The sequence below is a fragment of the Sesamum indicum genome, linkage group LG9, assembly GCF_026168435.1.
Source record: "Sesamum indicum cultivar Baizhima isolate 11 linkage group LG9, ASM2616843v1, whole genome shotgun sequence".
Lineage (NCBI taxonomy): Eukaryota > Viridiplantae > Streptophyta > Magnoliopsida > Lamiales > Pedaliaceae > Sesamum > Sesamum indicum.
Window position 1 is genome coordinate 9,437,318 of NC_142665.1, and position 23,967 is coordinate 9,461,284.

At 35.4% G+C, this 23,967-nt stretch overlaps 2 protein-coding genes across 2 annotated transcripts; one reads left to right on the plus strand and one right to left on the minus strand.

Moving 5' to 3' along the window:
* Window positions 1-505: 505 nt before the first annotated feature.
* Window positions 506-2,401, minus strand: LOC148786870 (uncharacterized). Its single transcript, XM_088884696.1, has 3 exons — window positions 2,052-2,401; window positions 1,741-1,889; window positions 506-1,647 (listed from the first exon to the last, which is right to left on the minus strand). The coding sequence occupies exons 1-3, from the start codon at window positions 2,399-2,401 to the stop codon at window positions 506-508; spliced, it is 1,641 nt and encodes a 546-aa protein (XP_088740822.1).
* Window positions 2,402-8,230: 5,829 nt separating this feature from the next.
* Window positions 8,231-11,877, plus strand: LOC105171188 (putative trehalose-phosphate phosphatase J). The gene is made up of 12 exons (XM_011092219.3): window positions 8,231-8,448; window positions 8,566-8,840; window positions 8,988-9,128; window positions 9,234-9,305; window positions 9,473-9,565; window positions 9,696-9,752; window positions 9,862-9,963; window positions 10,143-10,220; window positions 10,609-10,678; window positions 10,796-10,866; window positions 11,361-11,453; window positions 11,543-11,877. Exons 2-12 carry the CDS (start codon window positions 8,586-8,588, stop codon window positions 11,648-11,650), a joined length of 1,140 nt encoding a protein of 379 aa, XP_011090521.1. The 5' UTR covers window positions 8,231-8,448; window positions 8,566-8,585; the 3' UTR covers window positions 11,651-11,877.
* The last annotated feature ends 12,090 nt before the right edge of the window (window positions 11,878-23,967 follow it).

Below are 23,967 nucleotides of genomic sequence, written 5' to 3' on the forward strand. Positions count from 1 at the left end.
CAGATTAAAATTTATATCGATCTTTTTCAGATTCGATCTTTTTTAGAGTAAAGTGCTGACAATTAAGAGGATAATCTCACAGATGGAGATCATTTGATCGGCCTTTTCCAGGCACATCATTATGCATAGAATCTTCTGAGATTCTGAATGTTCCACGATCGTGGCAGATCTCTTCCTGGTATATCTTGCAATTTGTAAGCTCCTTTTCCCACGATTTTGATTACCTTGAAAGGTCCCTCCCAATTTGGGTCGAGTTTTCCAACGTGTTTTGAGACCTCTACCTTCTTTAAAATGAGATCACCCACTTGTAGTGATCTGGGTTTCAAGTTTTTGTTGTGGTTCCGCAACATCATGCTTTTATGATGTATCATTTTGACTTGTGCTTCGTCTCTTTTTTCTTCCACCATATCCAGGTCGAATATCCTCTGCCCTCAGTTAGTTTCATGGTCGAACTTTTGGATTCTCTGAGATTCTTCCCCAATTTCTGTTAGTTTTTGGACCTCCTTCACGGATGTAGGTGATTCAGCTTTAGGATTGCATCGATCTTTTTCGGGTTTGCTTCTATTCCATGACCGCTGATCATGTATCCTAAAAACTTGCCACCTCCGACCCCGAACGTGCACTTACTTGGATTCAGCTTCATTCCGTATCTCCTCATGGTCGCGAAGGCCGTTTCTAAATGTGTAAGATGATCTTCCAGCTTCTGACTCTTGATGAGCATGTCGTCTACATAGACCTCCATTGTCTTCCCAATTTGTTGTGCAAACATCTTGTTCACCAGCTTTTGGTAGGTAGCCCCTGCATTTTTCAATGAAAAGGCACTAGATTGTAGCAAAAAAATACCTCGATCGGTTACAAAGTATGTTTTCTCACGATCCTCAGTTGCCATGAAGATCTGGTGATACCCTTGATATCCATCCATCATGGAGAATATCTCATATCCTGCAGTAGAATCCACCAACAAATCGATCCTAGGCAATAGGTAGGGGTCTTTGGGACAAGCTTTATTTAAATCAGTGAAGTCTGTACACATTCTCCATTTGCCTGACGCCTTCGGTACCATCACTGCATTTCCTAACCAATCAGTATAGTGAAGCTCAGATACATATCCAGCTCTCAACAGTTTGTAGACTTCTTCTTCAATAATGCGGTTCTTCTTTGCTTCGAAAGTCCTCTTCTTTTGTTGAACTGGTCGAGCGGATGGGTTGACATTCAACCGATGCACAATCACTTCTAGGTTTATACCTTTGAAGTCAAAAGGATCCCATGCGAACATATCTACGTTACCTCTTAGAAACGCGATCATGAATGTTTCGAACTCCCCCAATTTTGATCCAATTCTCGTTGTTTTCAATGGATCTCCTTGTACTAGTTCGATCTCCTTATGATCTTCAATTGGTTCTATTCTCTCGTGTTTCTGTTTCTGCAATTCAACCCTTCTTATATCTTCAAACTTTCTCATTTCGGTAACTTCGCTCTTTCTCAGGGACAAATTGTAACACCTTTTGGCTTCTATTTGGTTGCACGCCACTTCTCCTATCCCGTATTGGGTTGGGAGTTTCATCTTCAGGTGGTAGGTCGAGACTATTGCTCTGAAAGAGTTAAGTTTGGGTCTCCCCAGAATAACATTATAAGCGAACGGTGTATCTACGACAAGAAATTATACCATTAGTGTTTTCCATTTCAGCTCCTCTCCGATAGATACCGGCAGGTCTATCGTGCCCAGCGATGTGACCTCACTTCCTCCAAATCCGACCAGAAGTGTCGTCACTGGTTCCAACTTTGCATTGTCTAGTCCCATCTTTACCAGCAAATCTTTGAATATAATGTCAGCCCAGCTCCCGTTGTCTATCAGCACTTTATGTACTGTGAAGTTTGTAATGTCCATTCTGATTACCATAGGATCATTATCCGCTTTTATTCTTTCTCCTGTATCACGATCCCCGAACACGATTTCCTACTCTCTCACTATGTTCTTTAGTTGTTTTCGTTTATTTGACCTGTTCTCTCTTTCGAATATCTTCCTGGCCCTCCTGGACCATCCCTCTTACCCTCCAGCTATTGTGTGTATAATGCCTTTCACAGGCGCATTCTCTTTCACATTTTGATCATTTCTCTCCCCTGCCCAGTTTGGTCTCCTATCTCTACTCCTCGATCTGCTTCGACGACCATCTTTCCTTCTTTCGAAATTTCGCGGTAGTTGGTTCTTAAAGTACCATTGCCGCACCAGCCGTTCGATTTCGTCTTTTAGCTGGTAGCATTCTTCTATGTCATGTCCTTTTTTCCTGTGGAATCGGCAATATTTGTTTGAATGCTTCTTCGCCAGAGTGAACCTTGTGTGTCGAGGCCACTTCAACACGTCATCCTTTTCCACCATTAGCAAAGCTTTTGCTCTAGTCATGTTTAAAGGTGTGTATTTGCTATACTTTGGCTAGTATGGAGGCTCTCGCACCTTCTCCATCTTCATCCGTGCGTCTCTGTCTTTGCCATGACAATCTCTATCTCTCGTCCGATCTGCAGTGAACCTCCACTCTTCATCCTTCATCGCGTTCATTTCTTCTTTGTCAATATATTTTTGCGCTAGAGCCATCAATTGCTCTAAATCTGATGGTAGGTCTCTTGCTAATGCAGATGCGAAGACTCCTTTCTTCAATCCATGAATAAGGATATTGGTCATCATATCTATTCTGAGGTCTTGTACCTCTAGTGTTTCGTTATTGAATCGTCCCATGAAACTCTTCAAAGTTTCGTTTTCTTTCTGTTGTATAGTCAACAAATGGTGGCAGATCATTTCTGCTTTCTTTTGCTCGCGAAATGGAATGTGAATTTTTGTATCAGTTGTTCGTGTGATTCTATGCTTCCCGGAGGTAGACTCGTGAACCATTCCTGGGCCTTCCCTGTTAGAGTAGTAACAAATAATTTGCCCATAAAGGTTCATTACCATATCAAAAGCAGCCAAGTGCACCTGTGGATCCTTAGCGTCGTATTTGGGAGGTCGGGCATTCTGAAGATCAGATTGACGATTCCAGTTAATATTTTGTTGCAAAAAGGCGAGTTCCGGTTGTGAGACACTATTTCTCCTCGCTTCTTGAGTTCGTCAATTTGCTTTCCTAGCATGGCGATCTGCTTACTCACATTGTCTACCTCAGCTCGCGAGATGGCCGGACCTCTTTGATGGCTTCAATCGCGGCTACTCGATCCTACTTCTGACGGGGTATGGTACCTTTTATATGTCTCCTATTTACTCGTTCCTTCTAATATTCTTTCAGGATCCTTGTCTTTGAACAGCCTCTTCTCGCGACCTCTCTTTCAATTGGGATAGTCGTTCTTCTCTCGTAAGCGACAATAGCCTTCCTGCCTGCCTCTTCCATCATTTGTTGTAATTCTTGTCATGTCAATAGGATTGTCTGGTCTCTCGCTTCTAGTGGCGTCTCCATGTCTGGCATGTTTTCCTTATGAGTGTCCCTCCATATTCCATAAGTCATTCCCACAGACGGCGCCAAAATGATTGGGTCCAAAATAGATGATATGAATGTGCGATCTCGATCACGTCTTGTTCTCGATCTCAAGGAATTCCTGTGGATCAGAAAACATGTCAAGCTAGTCGGGTCGGGCCCCAATAAAGACATTCCGATGCTCAAGTTAGATTGTAGGTCTAAAATGTATAATGAAGAAAAGCTAGATTGTTATGAAAATCTCAATTACCTTTATTAGCTCGATTTCTGCATATTTATATAGTCTAAACTTACCATATCGGGTTGCCACGTGTCAAGATCATAGGTCTTTGAGCCTTCAATCAGACAACTCATCGTTGATCATGCGCTTGGATCACGCTTAGAGCCGAAGATCCGCGATCTTATCTGTTAATCACGCAACTGGATTTCCTCGCCTTATGTAGAATTATGTTTGACTTTATGGCGCAGAATGTTACTTTTACCCTTCATTAAGGGTATATTGGTATTTTTGTAATTCTTCCCTTATCAGGTAGTTCTACCACCTTATGGCGAGGAACCACCTCTTGAACAAACATCACCGCAGAGGGTGGCCTTCCTCCCTGTTAACAAACACTATTGAATTAGTGGGTAACCTAACTAAACTATCTTTTCGAGTATACTATGGAAGTCATCATCCGTGTCTGTATATAATGAACTTTTAACACATACCCCACAATTCATAGTTAACTTATGTACGCCGTGACGTTTAGTGTGGAAATTGTAACCATTCACAAAATAATACGGGAATATGGTGACCTTAGCGATAGGACCTCAATAATACAACTTCAACAGCTCTTGTTCGTATAGTTCAATTTGAATTTCACCTGCAATCCACATATTAAAGAAAAAATTGACGACAGACTATTTCACAGTTCTGACCTCATTTGTAGTGATCGAGGTTTGTTAATTTGATATTTTATATTGTATTTTATGAAATAAGTGCATATTAAGTGGAGATATTAAAATTGTTATTAGTTATATGGATCAAGTGAAATAAAATTTTATTCAATCACTACAATGATTTTCGTAATTTTTATAAATGTCGTCCACTAGATTATAATTAGTGACAAGAACATTCTGCAAATGTTATCATTACAAGAAATTAGTGACATAGTGTATAGTGACAAAAACTATAATTATCACGATATTTGTATTGTTATTATAAATGTATCAATAATTTCACATAATGACAACTTAATTTAATTTTTATTACTTATTAATAATTATATTATGATAAGAATATTGTCACAAAAAATATATATTGGACAACTTTAAAACGATCAGTTTCAAGATTCAAATTAACTTGAGCTCAACGACATTTATATAGGAGTTAATAATTATGGTTAAATTCATTATTTTTCCTTAGGGTTGGCAGACGAGTATCGCGAGCTAGTTTGATTTTGAGCTTGACTCGAGCTCAATTCCCAGCTCGCGAGCTTTTTTTATTTTTTTATTTTTTATACATATTTTTATTTTTAAAAATTTTATATATTTAATTTCATATTCAATACTTTTTCAATTATATACTCAAAATTGACCAAATATTATAATTATTAATCAATATCATACATTTAAATTTTATTTGCATAATAATAACTTATGGTACTTTTATTTATATATTTAATTTTTACACAAAAATAAATTTAATCAACAACTTAGTAAATTATAATATTTTTTTATAAAATAATTATTTAATATGACACAGATAAACTTTATGTTATATTTTAATATATATTTGTATTGTGTTATACATTTTTTAAATTGATAAGTAATTCACTTATTATTTTTTTATCTATTTCTGAGTTTTATATTGATATTAAAGATACATACTTGCATTAATTATGCAATCTATTTTATTTCTTATAAGTTTATATCGAAATTCAGTGATTCCTATGAATTAATTTAAAATAATGATAATAATAACAATAATGATGGTTGAATAATTTTAATTATTTTAATTATTATTTTATTATATATATAATAAGATCAAAAAATTTAATCAAAATTATGATATCTGAAAATTTGGGCACTCGATAAATACCAAATTCAAATATATATATAAGATTGTGTCTATTAGATTATATTAGTCGTTATGATTTACAATCACATGGCCTGATTTGACGGTACACCGTCTTGAATAATTATTCTTATGTTCCGTGTATGATATCTCGACATTCGCATATCCAATAAGCCTAAAATTTTACCAAATGTATTTTTTTGTAAGTTTGATCATATCTAACTATTTGATTTGAATTTTGATGGCCCAATTAACCCATTTTGTTCAACAATGTAAGATGATAGTTATATCATTATAATACTAATATTTATAAAAATATATTGCAAATTGTGAACATATATTAATCTTAACCATAAAATATTTTTATGTATTTCAATTGCATTATTCCAGACAATGGATATTTTTCTATAATTTTAAATTGTTCAGTATGAAGTTTTTTTTTTGTGTTATATTTTACTAATTATATTACTACTAAATTAATTAGTAGCTTATATTTATAATAATAAATTAAAATATCATACTATATTTTGATATATTTATAACATAATATGCATTATGCAATCTATTCTATTATTTATAATTTATGTAAAAATTTGGTGATTCTCATAATTTAATCTAATAATTATAACAATAAAAAAATTAGCTCAAACTCGATTATAGAAGCTCGTCGAGCTCGAGCTCGAACTCACAAAAAAGGGTCGAGTTTAACTCATTTACACCCCTATTCTTCCCTGTATTATGGAGATGGTATCGATCAAAAATCCCTTTTTTACTATTGAAACCTTCTAATACGTACTTTTTTGAAATCTTAATTTAAATGGACAAAAATATACTTATGCTTAGTGAAAAATAAATGTATTTTCTCCCTATTATAATCTATATATTTTATTGGACCGTTTTAAGAGAAAATATCAACAAATATGATACCAAATTATTTTCTACACATAAATAATTAAAAGACGTGTTATTTAAAATACTAATATATATAGCATCATACTAATTAATTATAAAAATAATATATTATTCTTATTAAAAATAAACATGAAAGAATATTTTCAAAATTATAATATTCTTAAATAAAGAGAACATTTCCAATGAGGGAAAAAAAAATTCCTACAATCAAATTATATGACACTACAAAAAGGTATAAAATTAGCGACAAAAGAAATCAAGTGTTAATTTTAATACTATCATTAATCACATATTTAGTGACAATAATTTTAATACTATTATTAATTACATATTTAGTGACAATAATTTTAATACTATCTCAATTTCTAACAACCACATTTTTCTCAAATCTTATAAGTTGTGTTTTTATTTGTATTTTAGTATTTTATATAAACTTATAATATGCATGCATGTGTCCAATATATATATATATCTAAATATATTTTGCAATAATTTATTTTATTATAATAATGTATATTAATATTTACATATACATAAATACAAATATATATCGAGGATGTATTTGTCAATTTATTTAAATATGATATCATTCCTCTATTTTATATATCATATACACTAGAAAAAAATATGATTTTCTGCTATTGTTAATTACTATAAAAAAAAATCATGACAAATACAAATTAACTACGGCTTGGTAATGGTCATTCGCTATTGTTTCTGCGAGAATAACCAAGACATTAGGAATGACTGGTTAAAACCATTGTGAATATTGATTAATAGCGGTAAAAATATTAAGTTTTGTGTTTATTTTTTTAATTATGGTTAATAATATTGATTTATCATGATTTTAAATTGTGGTCTTTAAAAATATTTGTCAATAAAATGTTTTGAATTTAATATTAAAAATACATAGAAATAACTTCAAATAGAAATCATTAAAATAACTTACAAACTATAAATAAATAAAATGATTTAAAAATTGATATTACAATAAATAAATAAATAAAAATCATTTTTTTCATATTAAGAAAATCTCTACATATTTTCAACCCGTATTTTTAGAAGGAAATTTTTTTTCCCAAACAAGGAATAAATTTATCGAAATTAAATTTGGCCAAATCAAACTAATCTCGTAACAAGTATGATACACTTGTTATGTAATTTTACTTTTTTTTGAATTTTACACTAATTATACAATAAAATAATAACATGTATCATATAATTAATTCAGCTTTGGTCAATCTCAATTTGAGTTAAAATTTAAGTTAAATTATAACCGACTTTTTAAAATTTGCCATAATTATCAACACTTTCTTATTGTTTGAAAAATTATAAGAACTCACTGAAATTATGAATATCCCCTTATAACAACTTATTAAAAAAAATTATTTATAATTTTTTAAATAATTAAAAACTACTTATAATTAAAACAAATTTAAGGAGAGCTTACCTCAAAATTTAACCCCAAAAAGAGATGTGGTTTTGGATCCATTCAAGAAAACCTGAATCCCAGTACCCAAATTCGGTGGGTGGTGTTGGTGAGACGCGCACGGGATACGTGGCAGGAACCCACATGAGTGCTTCCCTTCCCCACGTGGCTGCTGGTGGTGGTGGGCTGTGGATTTGACGGCGGCGGCAGAAAGACACCCAGGCGGAGGGCGGTGGTTGGGGGGGTTGGGGATTCCCCCTTCTCTCTCTCTCTCTGGATATTAAGTGTGATCCCACTCGAACAGGTGTGGGTCCCACCAAAACTTAGGAGGATGTTTTCGTCCGTTTGTGTCTTCTTACAACTATAAAACAACCAAAACTACCTCAATTTTTCACACAACACATACTCAGACTCTTCTCCTTTTCTGCTCTTCATCAGCTCATCAGCTCATCAGCACTTTTGCCCCCAAAGTTTGGGTTCTTGCACTCATTTTAACATTCTTGATTCTTCTCTCTACTGCATTTTTAGCAGAAAACAGAGGTCTCTGTTCTCAGGTTTCTGACTTGTCGTAACATAGAGATTTCGACATATTCTAGGTAATAATACCTTAATTCTTCTTCTTACTAAAATGGGTTTGCCTTAGAACACATTCTTTCCATGAAAATTTGAAAGAGAAACAATGAAAAATGTGTTTTTGTGGTGGGTTTTTGTAGTGAAGAAAGCTGAAAAATCGATGACCAAGCAAAACATGGTGGTTGCCGACGCCAAGACCGGAATCAACGTGGCGATATCAATGGCGGTTTCTGGGTCCTCCCTTTTCACCACGGCGGCGCAGCGGCCCCCTCCGGCGGCCGTTCCCGGACCTTACATCACCATTTCTAGGATCAATAATGGCGCAAGAATCAACGCGTGGGTCGATTCTATGAGGGCTTCTTCTCCCACTCGTATAAAAGCCTCATCTCTCTCCGATGACCAGGATTCTTGGATTGTAAGCCCCCCCCCTCACCCCCACCCCCACCCCCACCCCACCCCATCCACCCTACCCCAAACATGTATGTACATATACCCACCTATACATACATATATACGTATGGGTATTTCCATGTAATGACAAGTAGGGTATTTGATGAAACAGCTACACCATCCATCAGCTCTAGACATGTTCGAGCAAATCACAAGTGCCTCAAAGGGAAAGCAAATTGTCATGTTCTTGGACTATGATGGCACCCTTTCACCCATAGTGGACGACCCTGATCGAGCCTTCATGTCTGAAGCGGTCAGTATATATACACACACATACACTCCAAGAAAATTACACACACGCACACGTGTTAGTGCGTGTAAAAATCACTTTTTGGTAATTCTTGGATGTTGTCTGCAGATGAGGGCGACAGTGAGGAAACTTGCTAGATATTTTCCCACTGCCATAGTGAGTGGGAGGTGCAGGGACAAGGTACAATTTTTCTTTTTCTTGAAAAAAAAAAACAATAATATTTGTTTTGTCGTTTGTTGTCCTTTCGGAAAACTGCACATAGTTTCATCGTCTGCGTGTGTGTGTGTGTGTGTGTTGTAAGACCTTGAAATAATTGCTAGTTTGTTGTTGTTGTTGTGTCTGTAAAGGTGTACAGTTTTGTGCGTCTGGCAGAGCTGTATTATGCTGGAAGCCATGGCATGGACATAAAAGGCCCATCAAAAGGTTCCAAATATAAGAAAGTATGCTCTCTCTCTCTCTCTCTCTCTCATGTAATTGGATTCTCTCTCTCCCCTCTCTCTCTCTCTATATATATGTATATATATTTTTTGTTGTTTTTTGGTGAAAAATATTGATGGGAACTGATAGCAGGGTGCTCAAGCTGTTCTTTTCCAGCCAGCAAGTGAATTTCTGCCCATGATCGACGAGGTAATTAATTAAGTATATTAAATTATTTAATCTCTTTTTTTAAGTAATTAACACCCAATTAGTTTTTAAACTTTTGAAAAAATAATAATTATAATTTGACAATTTTCAGGTTTATAAAGCCCTTTTGGAGGTGACAAAATCTACACCAGGGGCAAGGGTGGAGAACAACAAATTCTGCGTCTCTGTACATTTCCGCTGCGTTGATGAGATGGTATGTGTGTCTATGTATATATATATACACACATACATATATGTCTAAAATATATTTTTTTTATTTTCTATTAGTAAATTAGTATTTAATTAATCCATATTATTGTCCCAATTATTACAAAGCTACGCTAGGTAGTATTTTATTTCCGAGATTTGATGCATATTCCCATCAACTTGCAGAAATGGAGTGAACTGGCCAAGCAAGTTGGGGCTGTATTGGAAGACTACCCCAACCTTCGTTTGACCCAAGGAAGAAAGGTGTGTGACACTCCATACGCTAAATGAATTTAAAAATAGTGATCAATCGTGTGATGTTTGTAAAATCAATATTTTTGTATAAGCATTGCATTGGAAAAACATGAAAGAGACTCGGGTTTTTTTTTTTTTTTTAGGTTTTTTGTTCAAAAGACAAAATAGCTATATACGTATTCAATTTGTTGTAATTTACGTTTATATTTTATTTTATATTAATAAAAATATAAAATTAATTATTTTCTCTATTTTTTTAAAAAATTATTTAATCGTGGACCACATGCTTTAGTGGATTGTACATTGATGTACATTCAAGAACTTTGATATGACTTCTTGATATGAGATAAGACAAATGACTCACCTTCACTTATCCAAGGGAAAATTTTTATTGCAGGTGTTAGAAATCCGTCCAACTATTAAATGGGACAAAGGGAAGGCTCTTGAGTTCCTATTAGAGTCACTTGGTGAGTTAATTACTAATCCTTTGTTAATCATCTCTTAATGTTTTTAATTAGTTCTTTGCTTAGATGGTCCCGACCTCATTAACAACATAATCAATTACGTGGGATCTCATTCGTCAGGTTATGCAAATTGCACTGATGTCTTTCCTGTTTACATCGGAGATGATCGAAGCGATGAAGATGCTTTTAAGGTATCCTAGGTTTTAAAATATTTGCTTCAATAGTGTATTAAAATACCTTCTATGCGGAACGTCTCGAGATTAGTTTTTTTTTCAAAAAAAAAAAGGATATATATTTTTAAAAAATACCCTCTTAAACTGCAGCCGATGACAATATTATTTTTAAGGGAAAAATGGTAGCAACCCTTTTGTAATATTGCAAATGAGTAAATTATCCCCTTAAAAAAAAATAAATAATGATTTATCTCCCTATATTTTTTAAAATACAACAATTTACCCCCTCATGAGTTTTAAAATAAAACAATTTACCTCCCTAAATTGCTTCATTTTAAAAAGTATAGGGAGGTAAGTTGCTATATATTTTTTATAAGTGAGTAATGTGCTCATTTTTCATATCACTGGGGATAAATTGCTATTCACCCTTATTTTTAAGGATAATAGTGTAAAATGAGACAATTTTGTTCTTTCTTGAGTTTTGATGGTCTCGCCCTTGTACATTTGATTAGGTGCTGAGAGAGAGGGGTCAAGGATTTGGGATTCTTGTGTCCAAGATTCCCAAAGAGACGAATGCATCTTATTCATTACAAGAACCATCCGAGGTGAGGTTAAGGAGGACATGTTTACATTAATTAAGAACATTGAATTAACGTTTTTATTGATATATATTCATCCTTGGTGATTTACTTAGGTCATGGCATTCTTGAGGCGGTTAGTGGGTTGGAAAAGAATGTCGTTGAGACGACAATTCAGAATGAGAAGACGACTGGAAGAGATCAAAGTGTCCTTACCAAATTGAGAAGTATGTAATAACATAACTATATGTTGATTTATAGGTAAGATTAAGTGAAAATACTCTGCAAGTGTAATGCTTCAAGGGAGAATTAGGGAAGGTGGAGGTGAAAAAGGCGAAAATGTCCTCTTTGTATCGGGCCCTAGTACAACTTTGTAATTAAGATTGTACTAGGGTAAATTTGTAATTTTATTCCCTTATTTAAGTAAATAGAATTTTTACATTTCTGTCCATATTTTGATTCAAAGCTAAATTAAAACTGGTGCTTGAGATCAAATGCTTTTTTTATAATGACAAAATTAAATTGACTGACTTGATTTTTTTTTTTTTTTTTTGTGAAAAAAAAGGTTTACAACCTCGAATAGATGGTTAGAGTTTAACAAGAATAATTAACAAGAATATATGAAAATTATTATTTTATTCTAGTGACTAAATAGAGTATAATCATTGATATGTAGCAAATGATTTTTGTAATCTGGAGTTACTAAAATAGTGAAGAATCTTGTCTTGAATAATGGAATTTATTTTCCAATTAAAATTGATCGCTCTTATGCTAGGAAGAGAGCTCCGTTTTATACTAACCAAACTAAGTAAGGTAAGTGATGAATCTTTACTCTTTCACCCCTCTGTCTCTTACGATGCACGTACAGATAGAAACTTCGTGAGGGGTAAATTAATGGTCTTTTCGCTGGCTCTTCATTAATGTCTTATTTCTCTTTATGTGGCCATAATCCCATTCATCATGCTATAATTGCTTGAATTACTCTTTGACTTCCCAAAGATTAAGCTCCTTATTGATGGGAGACATTAAATGTAGTTGACTTATTGATCTTCAATGGGTGTCTTTTCTGTTAGTGTGTTATTTTTCATTCAGTGTAGTTCATCTTTCATTCATTCTCGAAATGGCTGATCCAGGTACTCTTTGATTTCTAAGATTTGCTCTTTCGATTTCACAATTATGTTTCCTTCGTACTTTGTTTGTCGTTAGCTTCTCATAATACTCTTATTAGCGTCGATGTCTGTTGTTTATTTGGTAAGGTAGGGTCTTCCCTAGCTCTAGTCACGTCCGTCTCAGCCGAAGAGGGGGCCAGGATGATCTCGGCTAGGAGGGTCGAGGATGCCTCGTCCAGTTGGCTAGTCGACGCAATATGCCTCGGCTTGTTAGTCGGGGGGTCTCTTCTCGCTTTTGTCTTATTCCTTCGAGCGAGGGTCCGTTGCGTCATCATCCGCCAAATTCTTCCTGTGCTCCCAACCTAGTTGTTTTAGATGGGATGACGATGGTCTTGCTTTAGATGTCATTAAGACTATATGCAATCTTCTAAATTGTCCTGCTGATTCTCTAGATGTCTCTTTTGAGTCTGCCTCTTTTTCTCCTAAGGTTGTGAATAAGAAAGTTTTTGACGAGGTTATAGGAGAATGTTCCTCCGCACCTACGGTTTGGTATCGTGTCATGGATGTCGATTCATGCGACAACATTTTGATTTATGACGAATCTTGCTTCTTGAAGGAGAACTACAATTCTTCTCCTCCAGTTGAGTTCCTCCTTCTTTTCCTTAAGGACAGAATAAAACATCCTCTGTTGGATTTTTTCACAGTTTATTCCATGTATTTCTCTTCGAGTTTTACCTTTCCTCCTCACCCCTTGTTGGTAGAGACTGTTAGGAGCATAGGTCTTAATATCAATTAATTCAGTCTCAATGCCTTCACGTTTTTCTTGGGATTCCTTCATTGTTTTAGAGAACTAGATCTAGATCCTTTTCTTGGAGCCTTCTATACTCTATTCTTTGTTAAGAAGGTGGTGAACGATTCTTTCTTATCATTTCACCTCCGCAATAATTGTAAGTTTTTGGAGTGTTGCGTTTCTTCTCAGGTCCGTGTTATTCGACCAAGTTTATGACTTGACGGATCTCTTTTCGAATGGTATTTTTCTTTTCTTACATGTTTCATTATTTTGGTGCAATTGGTACTTATAGTTTTTAAAATGATTGTTACCTCTTGTAGGCAAGAAGATCTCTTTAGAAGAGGTGCGTCAGTTTAAGGTTTCGGGAAAATCCTTCAAGAAATACTTCTTGCTCTTGTCCTCCTCCCCCTCCTTCTCATGGGAAGGTCTCTGATGATAGGCAAGGATCTAGCCCTTAGCAGACAAGGGATGCTTCCAGTGGTCGGCGTTTGGCCCCTCCTACTTCTGGTAGAAGTAGCTCGAAGCGTCTGCGGGATGCTTCTTCTAATCTAGTTTCTCATGGCATAGGCAAAGGTTACTGTACCTATGGGACCAATAATCGTGAAGGCATTACTTCTTATTGGAATGCTACGGATGTTCAACTAGTGAGAAAGACTTCGCCCCGTGATAAGTGATTCTGATATGTCAACGTTTTTCACCCTCTCAGACGATGATTTTATGAGTATGTTATGTGGGGAGCCTGCAAGGGTGTGTGTTTTTTTTTCTTCATCCTTTTTGTACTATGATTCCTCATTCTTCTTTCTGGATGTTGCTTTACCTTGATTTTATTATCGTTGGTAGGTGAAGACTTTAGCAGAGGTGGCTTCCAAGCGCATTGGAAGTATTGGGGGAAGATTAATCGTATATCTTTAGCTCTGGCTGAGACTAACAAGACAAAAGAGCGTTTGTAGGGGGAGCTTGGTCATTCCATTACTTTGGGGAAGGACCTTAGGGACTCGCTTCACTAGGAAGTTGCTTCAGAATTTAATTTTCTCAAGTCCGAGGTGGGCAAGATTTACTTGGAGTGTGTTCGAGCTGATTTTAACGAAGAGTGAGAAACTTGGAGAATTTGAGTTGGCACCCTTGTCGAGGCTGAGGATCTATATGATTGAATTATTCGAGACTATCGCGCTACCCTCCGTTTTACGGGAAGTTTTCTCGTAGAGGATTTCTTATTTCTTGACCCCTTAGTGGCGGATCTTGGGGGGTTCGAGAAGGTGGTGAAGGTGCTAATCCTCTAAATGAAGAAGTTGTTGCTGTCATTACTCATGCAAATGAGTTTACCAATATCGTCAATTAAATTATTAGAACTTATAAATTGAAGTTGTTTTACATTTTTGTTATGAACGATGTTTTAATATTTTATTGATATATAAGTTGGTTTGTTTATGTTGTCTTCTTTTTTTTCTTTATATACTCTCTTTTTTCTTGAGAGTTGTGTTTGGAATTGTCATACTATGGAACTCCCATTTATATATTAGATTCCTGCCTTCTATTTCAGGGGAGTACCTCCCCTCAAGGTAGTATTTTGCTTTGTTTCTAGATAAATGTGTGGTTGTTGAGTCTTTGGAATTTTCTCACAGGTGTAAGCATTTTGAAAACATTACAACCAATTGAAATGGCAATACCAAGTGGAAAGTAGAAACTTTATTCATAACAAAAGGGAGAAATACACATAATATTTTTTTAAGTTCTTTATATTCCAAGTGCGGGGAAGTGGCTAGCCATCTCCTCTTAGTCCTACTACCTCGTCACTATGTAGGGATCATCCTGATTGGTATCTAATATTCCAATGGGTTTTTGCAGCTTTCGTTTTCCACTTAATTAAATCTCCCTCTTTGAAACCACGGAGGCATATTTTGTTTTCATAAGCTCTAACCATCTTGGTTTTATAGATTTGAAACCTCCTTTCAGCCATATCCTTCATTTTTTCAACCAAAGCCAAATCTTTCCTTCTAAATTTTGAATTTATCTCGATGTTATAAGATTTATCCTCCATGGTTCCTCACCTATATCTAGTAGGAGCACAACCTCTGTTTTGTATACTAAGGTGATAGGGGTTTCTTGTGTGGATTGCTTGGCAGTGGTGCGATATGCCCACAAAACTCCAAAAAGTTAATGCAACCAATTTTCCTTGGCGTCCCCTAGTCGTGTTTTTAACTAATGGACGATTATTCGGTTAGTCACTTCTGCCTGCCCATTTGCTTGTGGGTTGTTTACCGAAATGAGCAACTATTTGATTTTTAGCTCTTCTAACAAGCTTTTCAACTTGCCCCCCTGAATTTGTGTTCTATTACTCTTGATTAAAACTCTAAGGATCCAAATTGACAGATGATGTCACACAAACCTAATCACTTCCTTGTCGCTGATTTTGCAAGTGGTTCTGCCTCGATCCACCTAGTGAAATAGTCGATGGGTACAATTAGGTATTATTTTTGTTCGACTGTGTGAGGTAATTTTTCTACTGTGTCCATCCGCCACATGTCAATTGGCCAAGGGCTTTCTTAAAGTTTTCATGAAGGCAACGGGGTTATGTAGATGATTTGTGTGTTATTGACATGGGGAACATCTTTGCACCAAGGCTGAGGCGCCTTTCAACATAGTTGGCCAGTAATATCCTTACCTCAAAACATTTTTAACGAGGGAATGAGCTCCCTAATTTGTTGCAATTGCCTTCATGAACTTCTCGCATGACATATTCCGCTTGATCGATTTGAGCAATGGGGACGAGAACATTCTTTTGTATAGATCATCGTTTATCAAAATGAACCTTGCCTGTCACGTCTTCATTTTCCTTGCTTCTTTTCGATCTTGTGGGAGAATCTCATCCTTGAGGAATCGGATGATGGGGCTTGTCCATGTTAAGGTGAGGTTTTCTCCCATGAGCACTTCTTCGCTTATTTTTCTTGTTTTTTTCCCATGTCTACTGTGGGTTTAGCTACTAACAATAGAGTTATGCTTCTCCCTCTAAACAAGTAGGTCGAACTGCTAGTTTAGCCAGCTGATTCTATTGAGTTTTCTTCTCTAGGAACTTGTTTTACTTTGAATTCTTCAAACCTCTCCATTTCTTCTCATAGTTTCGTCAAATATTTCGTCATTTTCTTTTGCCTTGCTTCATATTCTCCTTCGACTTAACTGAGCATTAATTGGGAATAACTGAACGCTGTGTACTCTTCTAGCTCCTACAGTGTGAATAAATTTGCTATTCAGCCTCGTATTCAGCCTTGTATTTGAAGAGGGGATCGAGGGTGATGGTATATTCCATGCCGTCCGCTTTCAGACTCTTAATAACTATACCAATTCCACTCCTTGTTCAAGTGGAAGATCCATCAATGAACATTTTCCATACTTAGTACTACTCACTATTTTTTCCCATGCAATCTCTAAGATGAAATCTGCCAAAACTTGCGCTTTTTATGGTGGTGTTTGCTCAACTCCATTGGATCATCCTTCTAGAGGCATTCGGGTTTGCTAGGATATGTTCAAAGCTTTGGTGAGATTGAAAGTATGGACGTAATTTCCTTGATGCCACAACCAATGCTAGTACAAGTTTATCAATGGGGGGGGGGGAGGTATTTTGACTCTACTCCTTGCAGTACTTTGCTGATGTAATAAACAGGCTGATTTTTTTTCCTTCCACTCTCACTAGTACAACACTTACTGCTTCCTTGAACGCGAAAAGGTATGCGTGCAACTTTTCTCTTGATTGTGGTTCAGTTAGTAACGATGGCATGGATAAATACTTCTTCAGATTGTCAAATGGTTCTTGATACTCTTTGTTCCATGAAAAACCTTCTATTTTTCTCAATTTTGAAGAAGGGTAATCCATTTTCTGCTCCTCGAGAGAGAAATCTGCTTAGGGTTGCCATTCTTCTTATGAACTTCTGGACCTCTCTTTGATGTTGGAGGGTTCATCTCTTGTATTTTTTTATTCTTTATTTTATTTTATTTTATTTCAAAGAGCTGCCTGTGCCTAGGTGTGGGGTTTGGCGGACCCCTACCTGTTTATTACTTTCGAAAAAAATCGTAGCCTGTACAATTGAAAAATAGTAAACAAGGAATACTTACTCTTTTTATAGTGAAAAATTCTAATTTATGTGCAACATCAATGATTAACACTAAAAGAACAAAGTCTATTTGAGTCTAGAAAATAAATAGAATTTTGACCTATACACATGCCTGCCTTTTATACGGTGGTCGGACCTGCTGCATAGTGCCCCCTGCCAATCTCTCCCCCAATGCCTAGAATTCAATCTCAAAGCATCACACAAGCTCACCGGCGAAGGTAGGGAGTGCCCAATTTATCAAGTAGGATAATGCCTCGCTGTACTCCCGTAATGTCCTCCTAATACATAACCCAACTCAATTGTCAAGAAGTTACGTCCTTCGCAAGATGATCAGCTGCTCCATTAGCCTCCAAAAAAATATGTCGTACGTTCGATCCTAATTCCTGTTGGAGCTGCACAATGCGCATTGATTAAATGCTGCACCTCCCACATCCTAGATACTCGTGACTGTAAGAGTTGGAGAACTACGGTAGCGTCCACCTCAACCACTATGGGTGCTAAACTGTGTGCTCGAGCTAGCTTTAAATCACGCCAGACAGCAGTAAGCTCTGAGACCACACTAGTGGTTATGCTCAAAGCAAACTAGTATGCTAATCGCACCTGTCCAATTGCATCCCGAATAATGCTTGCCGCTGCTGCCGGCCTGGGGTTCTCGAGCGAGGACCCATCCGAATTAAAGCTTGAACCACGTCGGAGAGGGGGTACTCCAACGCACCACTCTGGGTGCCCGAGGCACCATCGGCCTGAAGTAGAAAACCATAGCCAACGCCTGGTGCAAGTGACCCTTCTACTATATGCTCGTCATGACCCGTGCTGCATACAGTGTGCGGAGATAGCGCTGAACCTCCACTGTATGCTTTTATCCTTTATGAGTTTGCCTCTATCCCTCGATGTGAAACCAAGCATCCCAGAAATTTTCCTCCTTGCACTCTAAAGGTACATTTGGAGGGTTTTAGGTTCATCTCTAAATGCCTTACTATATCAAAGCATTCCTGTAATTCCTGCATAATGGTTTTCTCTATTACGACTTTTCACCAGCATATTGGCAATGTAGACTTCTATATTTCGCCCAATCATCTGCTTGAAGGCATTGTTCATCAATTTTTGATAGGTTGCGCTTGCATTCTTTAGTTTGAAGGGCATTACGCGGTAGCAAAAGATGCCTTGTTTCGTAATGACGTTTGTCCTTTCTTGATCTTCAAGTTCGAGGGAAATCTGGTTATATCCTTGGAAGGCGTCCAAAAAACTCATCATTTCTCAATCGCTATCAAGCTTACCAATGTGTCGACCCCCGGGAGGGGGGATGAATCTTTAGGATATGCTTGGTTCAAATCCGTGAAGCCAATGCGCATCTTCCACTTCTTGTTTGGCTTAGGAACCAAAACAACGTTAGCGAGCCATTCCGGTTAGTGCACTAGGTCGATGTACCTAGGTTTTAGCAACTTTTCTACCTCTTCTTTTTGTTATTTCATTCAATCTCTAGTCCAAAATTGCTCTTCTTTTGCTTCACAGGTTGACAAACTGGGTTGACATTCAGCCGATATATCATAACTTCAAGGTCTATCCCGACCAAATCATGTACACTTTATGCAAAAACATTTGAGTTGATTTTAAGAAATTGCATTAGTTTTTCTTCCAACCTTTGTTCCATGGTTATCCGATCGAGGTGATTTTTCCTGATTCACCTTTGATACTTACACGCCCTTTAATTCTTCCGGCTCGGTGAGTTTTTCTTCTTCTATCCTCATCTTCTTTTGCTATTGCTCGGGTTGCCTGAGCATAGGTCATGGTGGAGAATATTCATGGACCGTTTTTGCGTTGTTATTTTCCTTCCTAGGCACTTGATTTTTTCTTTCTGTTGGGGGTTAGACTTTTTCTTGAGAAAGTTCACATGACATTTTCTTGCAATGCTACAATCTCCTTTTTGCTCTTCTATCCCTATAAGTAGGGAATTCAACTTCATATGGTATGTTGATGCCACTGCTCTGAAGGAGTAAGCTTGGGCATCCTATTATAATATTATAAGATGAAAATGCGTCCACCACTAGTAATTTCAACATTCGTGTGGCTCGCCGAGGGGTAGTTCTTATCAAGATGGGTAAGGCGACTTCACCAAGGGGCTCTATGACGCTTCCATTGAATCCCATTAGTGGGAAGTTACTTTCCTTAACATGTTAACTCTAATTCCCATTTGGGAGAAAGCTGCAAAGAATAGATGTTAGCTGCATTCCCTCTATCTACTAGCACTTTCTTCACCCAAAATTGGATATTGTTGTCGAAATTACGGAGCGTCATTATGTGGGGGGGGGGGGGTATTCCCCTATCCAAATCTTTCAAGATGAAGGTGATTTCTTTATTTGGTACTTCGGCGAGGGTTACTTATTTGCAGTATCTCTTGAGAGGGGGATACTACCCTAATCAATGTTTTTCATGCTCAGTCCGAGTTTCCTCTGGCAGGTCCATCCTTTACAACTCCTATTATTCCTGTGGTGGAGAGGTTCTCTTTTCTTTCTCTTTTCTCCTGTAACTTTCTGCTTTCTTAAATCCCATGTTATGTTTTTTAGGATGAACGCATGCTCTTGGGGATGTTTTCTACATATTCTTTCAAATACCCCCTTTGAATCAACTTTCATTTTCATTCTTTGGATTGTAACAATTCTTGATGATGTGCCCCTGGTCTTTGTGAAACCTGCAATACTTGTCTGATTTCAATCGTTTTGGATTATCTTTTATTTTTCTAAGTCACTTCACTTCCTTATTGCTTTACAACTATCAAAATTTCAACTCTTGGTCTTGAGGAGGGTGTATCTTGCGAAATTGCTTGGGGGCAAGTGCCTCTGCCCTTCTACTTGTCCTTCTCCCCAAGGACTGTTTCTTTCTCAATCTCGAATTTTTCTTTTGCTGCTTGTGTTTGCTTTAGATCTCATGGCCTCTTTTATGCATATATATTTGGCCGCTCTTTTCAACAAATTGTCCAATGGTAAGCCATAGCAAATGTTTTTACCATGCTCTGAACCATGGTAAATAACTTTTTTTGGTAGAAAATCTATCACTATGTCTGGTTTCATATTTTGGCATTTCTCGAGACAAGATAAAACACAACCAATGTTTGTTTTTGTATTTTTTACACCTTATCTGTGTGTATTTTTATTTTTCAACTTTCTATTTTAATATATATACACTTATATATATAATATAAAAGAGAAATGATTTGACAATGAACAATACTTTTTATCTTCAAAATCCCAACATCAAACCTACACCACTTATTTTTAAATATTTTAATTACCTCAAAACACAAATTCAAACAGACCATTTATCTCCAACACACTTATTTATCTTATTTTTTTTTCTCTCTATATCCAGAACACCAAAACAAAACACTCAAAACACAAATCCAAACACTATGTATGTTTTGCATTGATTTTACTTAATCATGGTCAATAAAACTTATTTACATAATTTTAGTTCATAACTATTAAAATTAGAAAGCAAATAATCATCTTTTTTGTAATGTGCGGAAAAAAAGATGCAACATTATTTAAAATAAAAAATTCAATCCATCCATTTATAACTACAAAGCACATCTATTTGTAGTTACAAAATCTATACCTATACTATTAATGCAATATAAAACACTAATTTACAATAAAAGATTTAGTTAAATTAAATTTATTGAATCGCGAAACACTTGGTGTGACAAAGGGTCATAATTGGTCGTCATAATCATAAGCACGCTTTCGTGTCTCCATGAATACAGCCTCTGTCCGTTCGAATGAATGAATTCATCTCTGCACGCTTTAACCCGACAACGATGGACATTATATGTTAATTGCTCTGATATATATCAAGTCTTGATAGCATAATTCCAGTACAATGGTCAATAGCAGCAACCTCTGGAACTTGACAAGATCATTAATGCAGTTGCATGTTGTGTGCATATATTTATATATATATATATGTGTGTGTCTGTACCTAGTTTGGATTTATGTCTTAGGACTTTTGTGATAACTACGTCCCATGCTGACTCAAAAAGGATATGTTATGAGTCCTATGTCCATTATATTTTTCTCAAAAGATGGTTTTCTTCACTCATTAAACCACTTTCTTTAACCTATTTTGTAATTATTTTTTCTTTTCATTTTTCTCATCTAAGATATTTATACCCTTTAATCATATTCATAGTCGAGTCTGCTAAAAAGAAGGGATCGGTCTCGTCATGGTGATTAGAGGACAACACCTCTAATTTACGTCTACTGACTGATCAGATTTTTCATTACAAACCCTATTTCATATTCTACTCTATTCAATATATATCTTATGTGTATAACTTTTTTTAAGTAAAATATATGATGTCATTTTTATACAGGAAAAATTATTATTTTAGTACGCTAAGTATGCCTAATTTTACTTTTAGTCCGATAACTATGTTCATTTTTGTTTAGGTCCAGTAACTTACGAAATTACTTACTTTTAGTCCTCTGACAGATTTTCGGACAATTTTACCCCTATGAGTGCATATGGACTAAAACTGCCTTTCAAAAGTTACATAGGGGTAAAATTGTCCGAAAATCTGCCAGAGGACTAAAAGTAAGCAATTTCATAAGTTACTGGACCTAAACAAAAATGGACATAGTTATCGGATTAAAATTGAAATTAGGCATACTTATCGAACTAAAATAATACTTTTCCCTTTTTATACACGTGGCATGAGAAAGTTGAATGGACGTTCTCAAAGCTTAGGTTCCAAATGCACCCTAATATGAATGAAAAACTTGATTATATAGGAAAAATTATAATTTCGATCCCGTTATTATAGGGAGTTTACAGTTTGAGTCTTGTTGAAATTTGACTTGACAATTAAGTCCTTAATATTTTACAAAATTAGCACATTGAAGACAAAATTCATTTGAAATTGCAATCCTGGCTGGAATTTGAGGCGCACGTGAGAGGCACATGCCTAATCTTGACTAAATTTATAATATTCGATCAACTGTTTTTTTTAATGTGCCAATTCTTTTAAATTGTTGGGTTTAATTACCAAATTGAATTCTACCAGGAATAAAGTATCACCCATTATAGATGCCTTCACAATTTTCTTACATACTTGACCAACTTTGGTCCTAAAGCTATTGTACAGTGATAATTCTTATGGAAAAGTATTATTTTAGTCCGCTAAGTATGTCTAATTTTAATTTTAGTCTGATAATTATGTCAATTTTTGTTTAGATCCAATAACTTACGAGATTGCTTACTTTTAGTCCTCTTACAGATTTTCTGATAATTTTACCCATATGCAACTTTTGAAAGGCAGTTTTAGTCCATATGCACTCATAGGGGTAAAATTGTCCGAAAATCTGTCAAATGACTAAAAGTAAGCAATTTCGTAAGTTACTAGACATAAAAAAATATGGACATAGTTATCGGACTAAAATTAAAACTAGGCATACTTAGCGGACTAAAATAATATTTTTTCCCTAATTCTTATCCTGTTGAAATTTAATTTGTAATTAACACCGTCAATTTAAAAAATATAATGGTACATTAATTAGAATAAAATCCGTCGAAATTGATCTGTTAGTAATTTATGGCTCACATAGGGCACATGACAAATTCCGATCAAATTTGCAATTTCTAGTGGAAATTTTTTCCCCTTATATGTCAATTTCTTTAAATTATAGTATTTAATTGCCTAAATGAATTCTCGAATGACTAAAGTTGTCAGCCCTCTATACTTATGTGATTAAAATTGCAATTTTCATGATTATATATGCAAAAATTACTTGTCAAAGACGAAGCAACAAGGACTGAATGTGACCATCACCTCCTCAGTGGTCTATATATATAACGTTTTCAAGGGTATTTTGGTCAACAACACATAAATAAAGACCGTTTCATTCAAATAAGCATTTTCATCCAAAATGGAGGGGTACAATTGTAAATTTCCATGCTTGAAGGGTCTAGGTGTAATTTCTAAAATTTTGGGTGAATTATGAATTAAATTTAAGGTAAATTACAACGACCTTCCATGAGATTTCACGTAATTATGAATATTCCTTTTTTGTTTAAAAAATTATATATATCCTCTGATATTTAATGAAATTATGTAAACTTTGGATGGAGGCATGAAATTGTCAATTTTATCCTTATTATTTTTTTAAAATATATTAAAAATTTATAAAAAAAATCAGACGAGATGGATGGAAAAAATATAAAAAATTATAAATAAATTATCCACTTCATAAAAAATTCAAAAAAATTTAAAAAATAAATAAAATTATAGTTTTTAGTCCAAAAGGGTATTTTGGATGGAACCCTAATGGGAAGTAACGAAAATTAGGGGGTATTTATGATTTTTCAAACAACGAGGGAGTATTCATAATTATGTCAAATCTCAGAGAAAGTTGTTATAATTTACCCTTAAATTTAAAATATTATTGCTTCCATATCGCAAACATGCTTAAGGAGTGTTCCTAAATGCTTAAAATAAACACTGATCATTACTTTTAATTTTTATTTTCAAACACTCACAACTT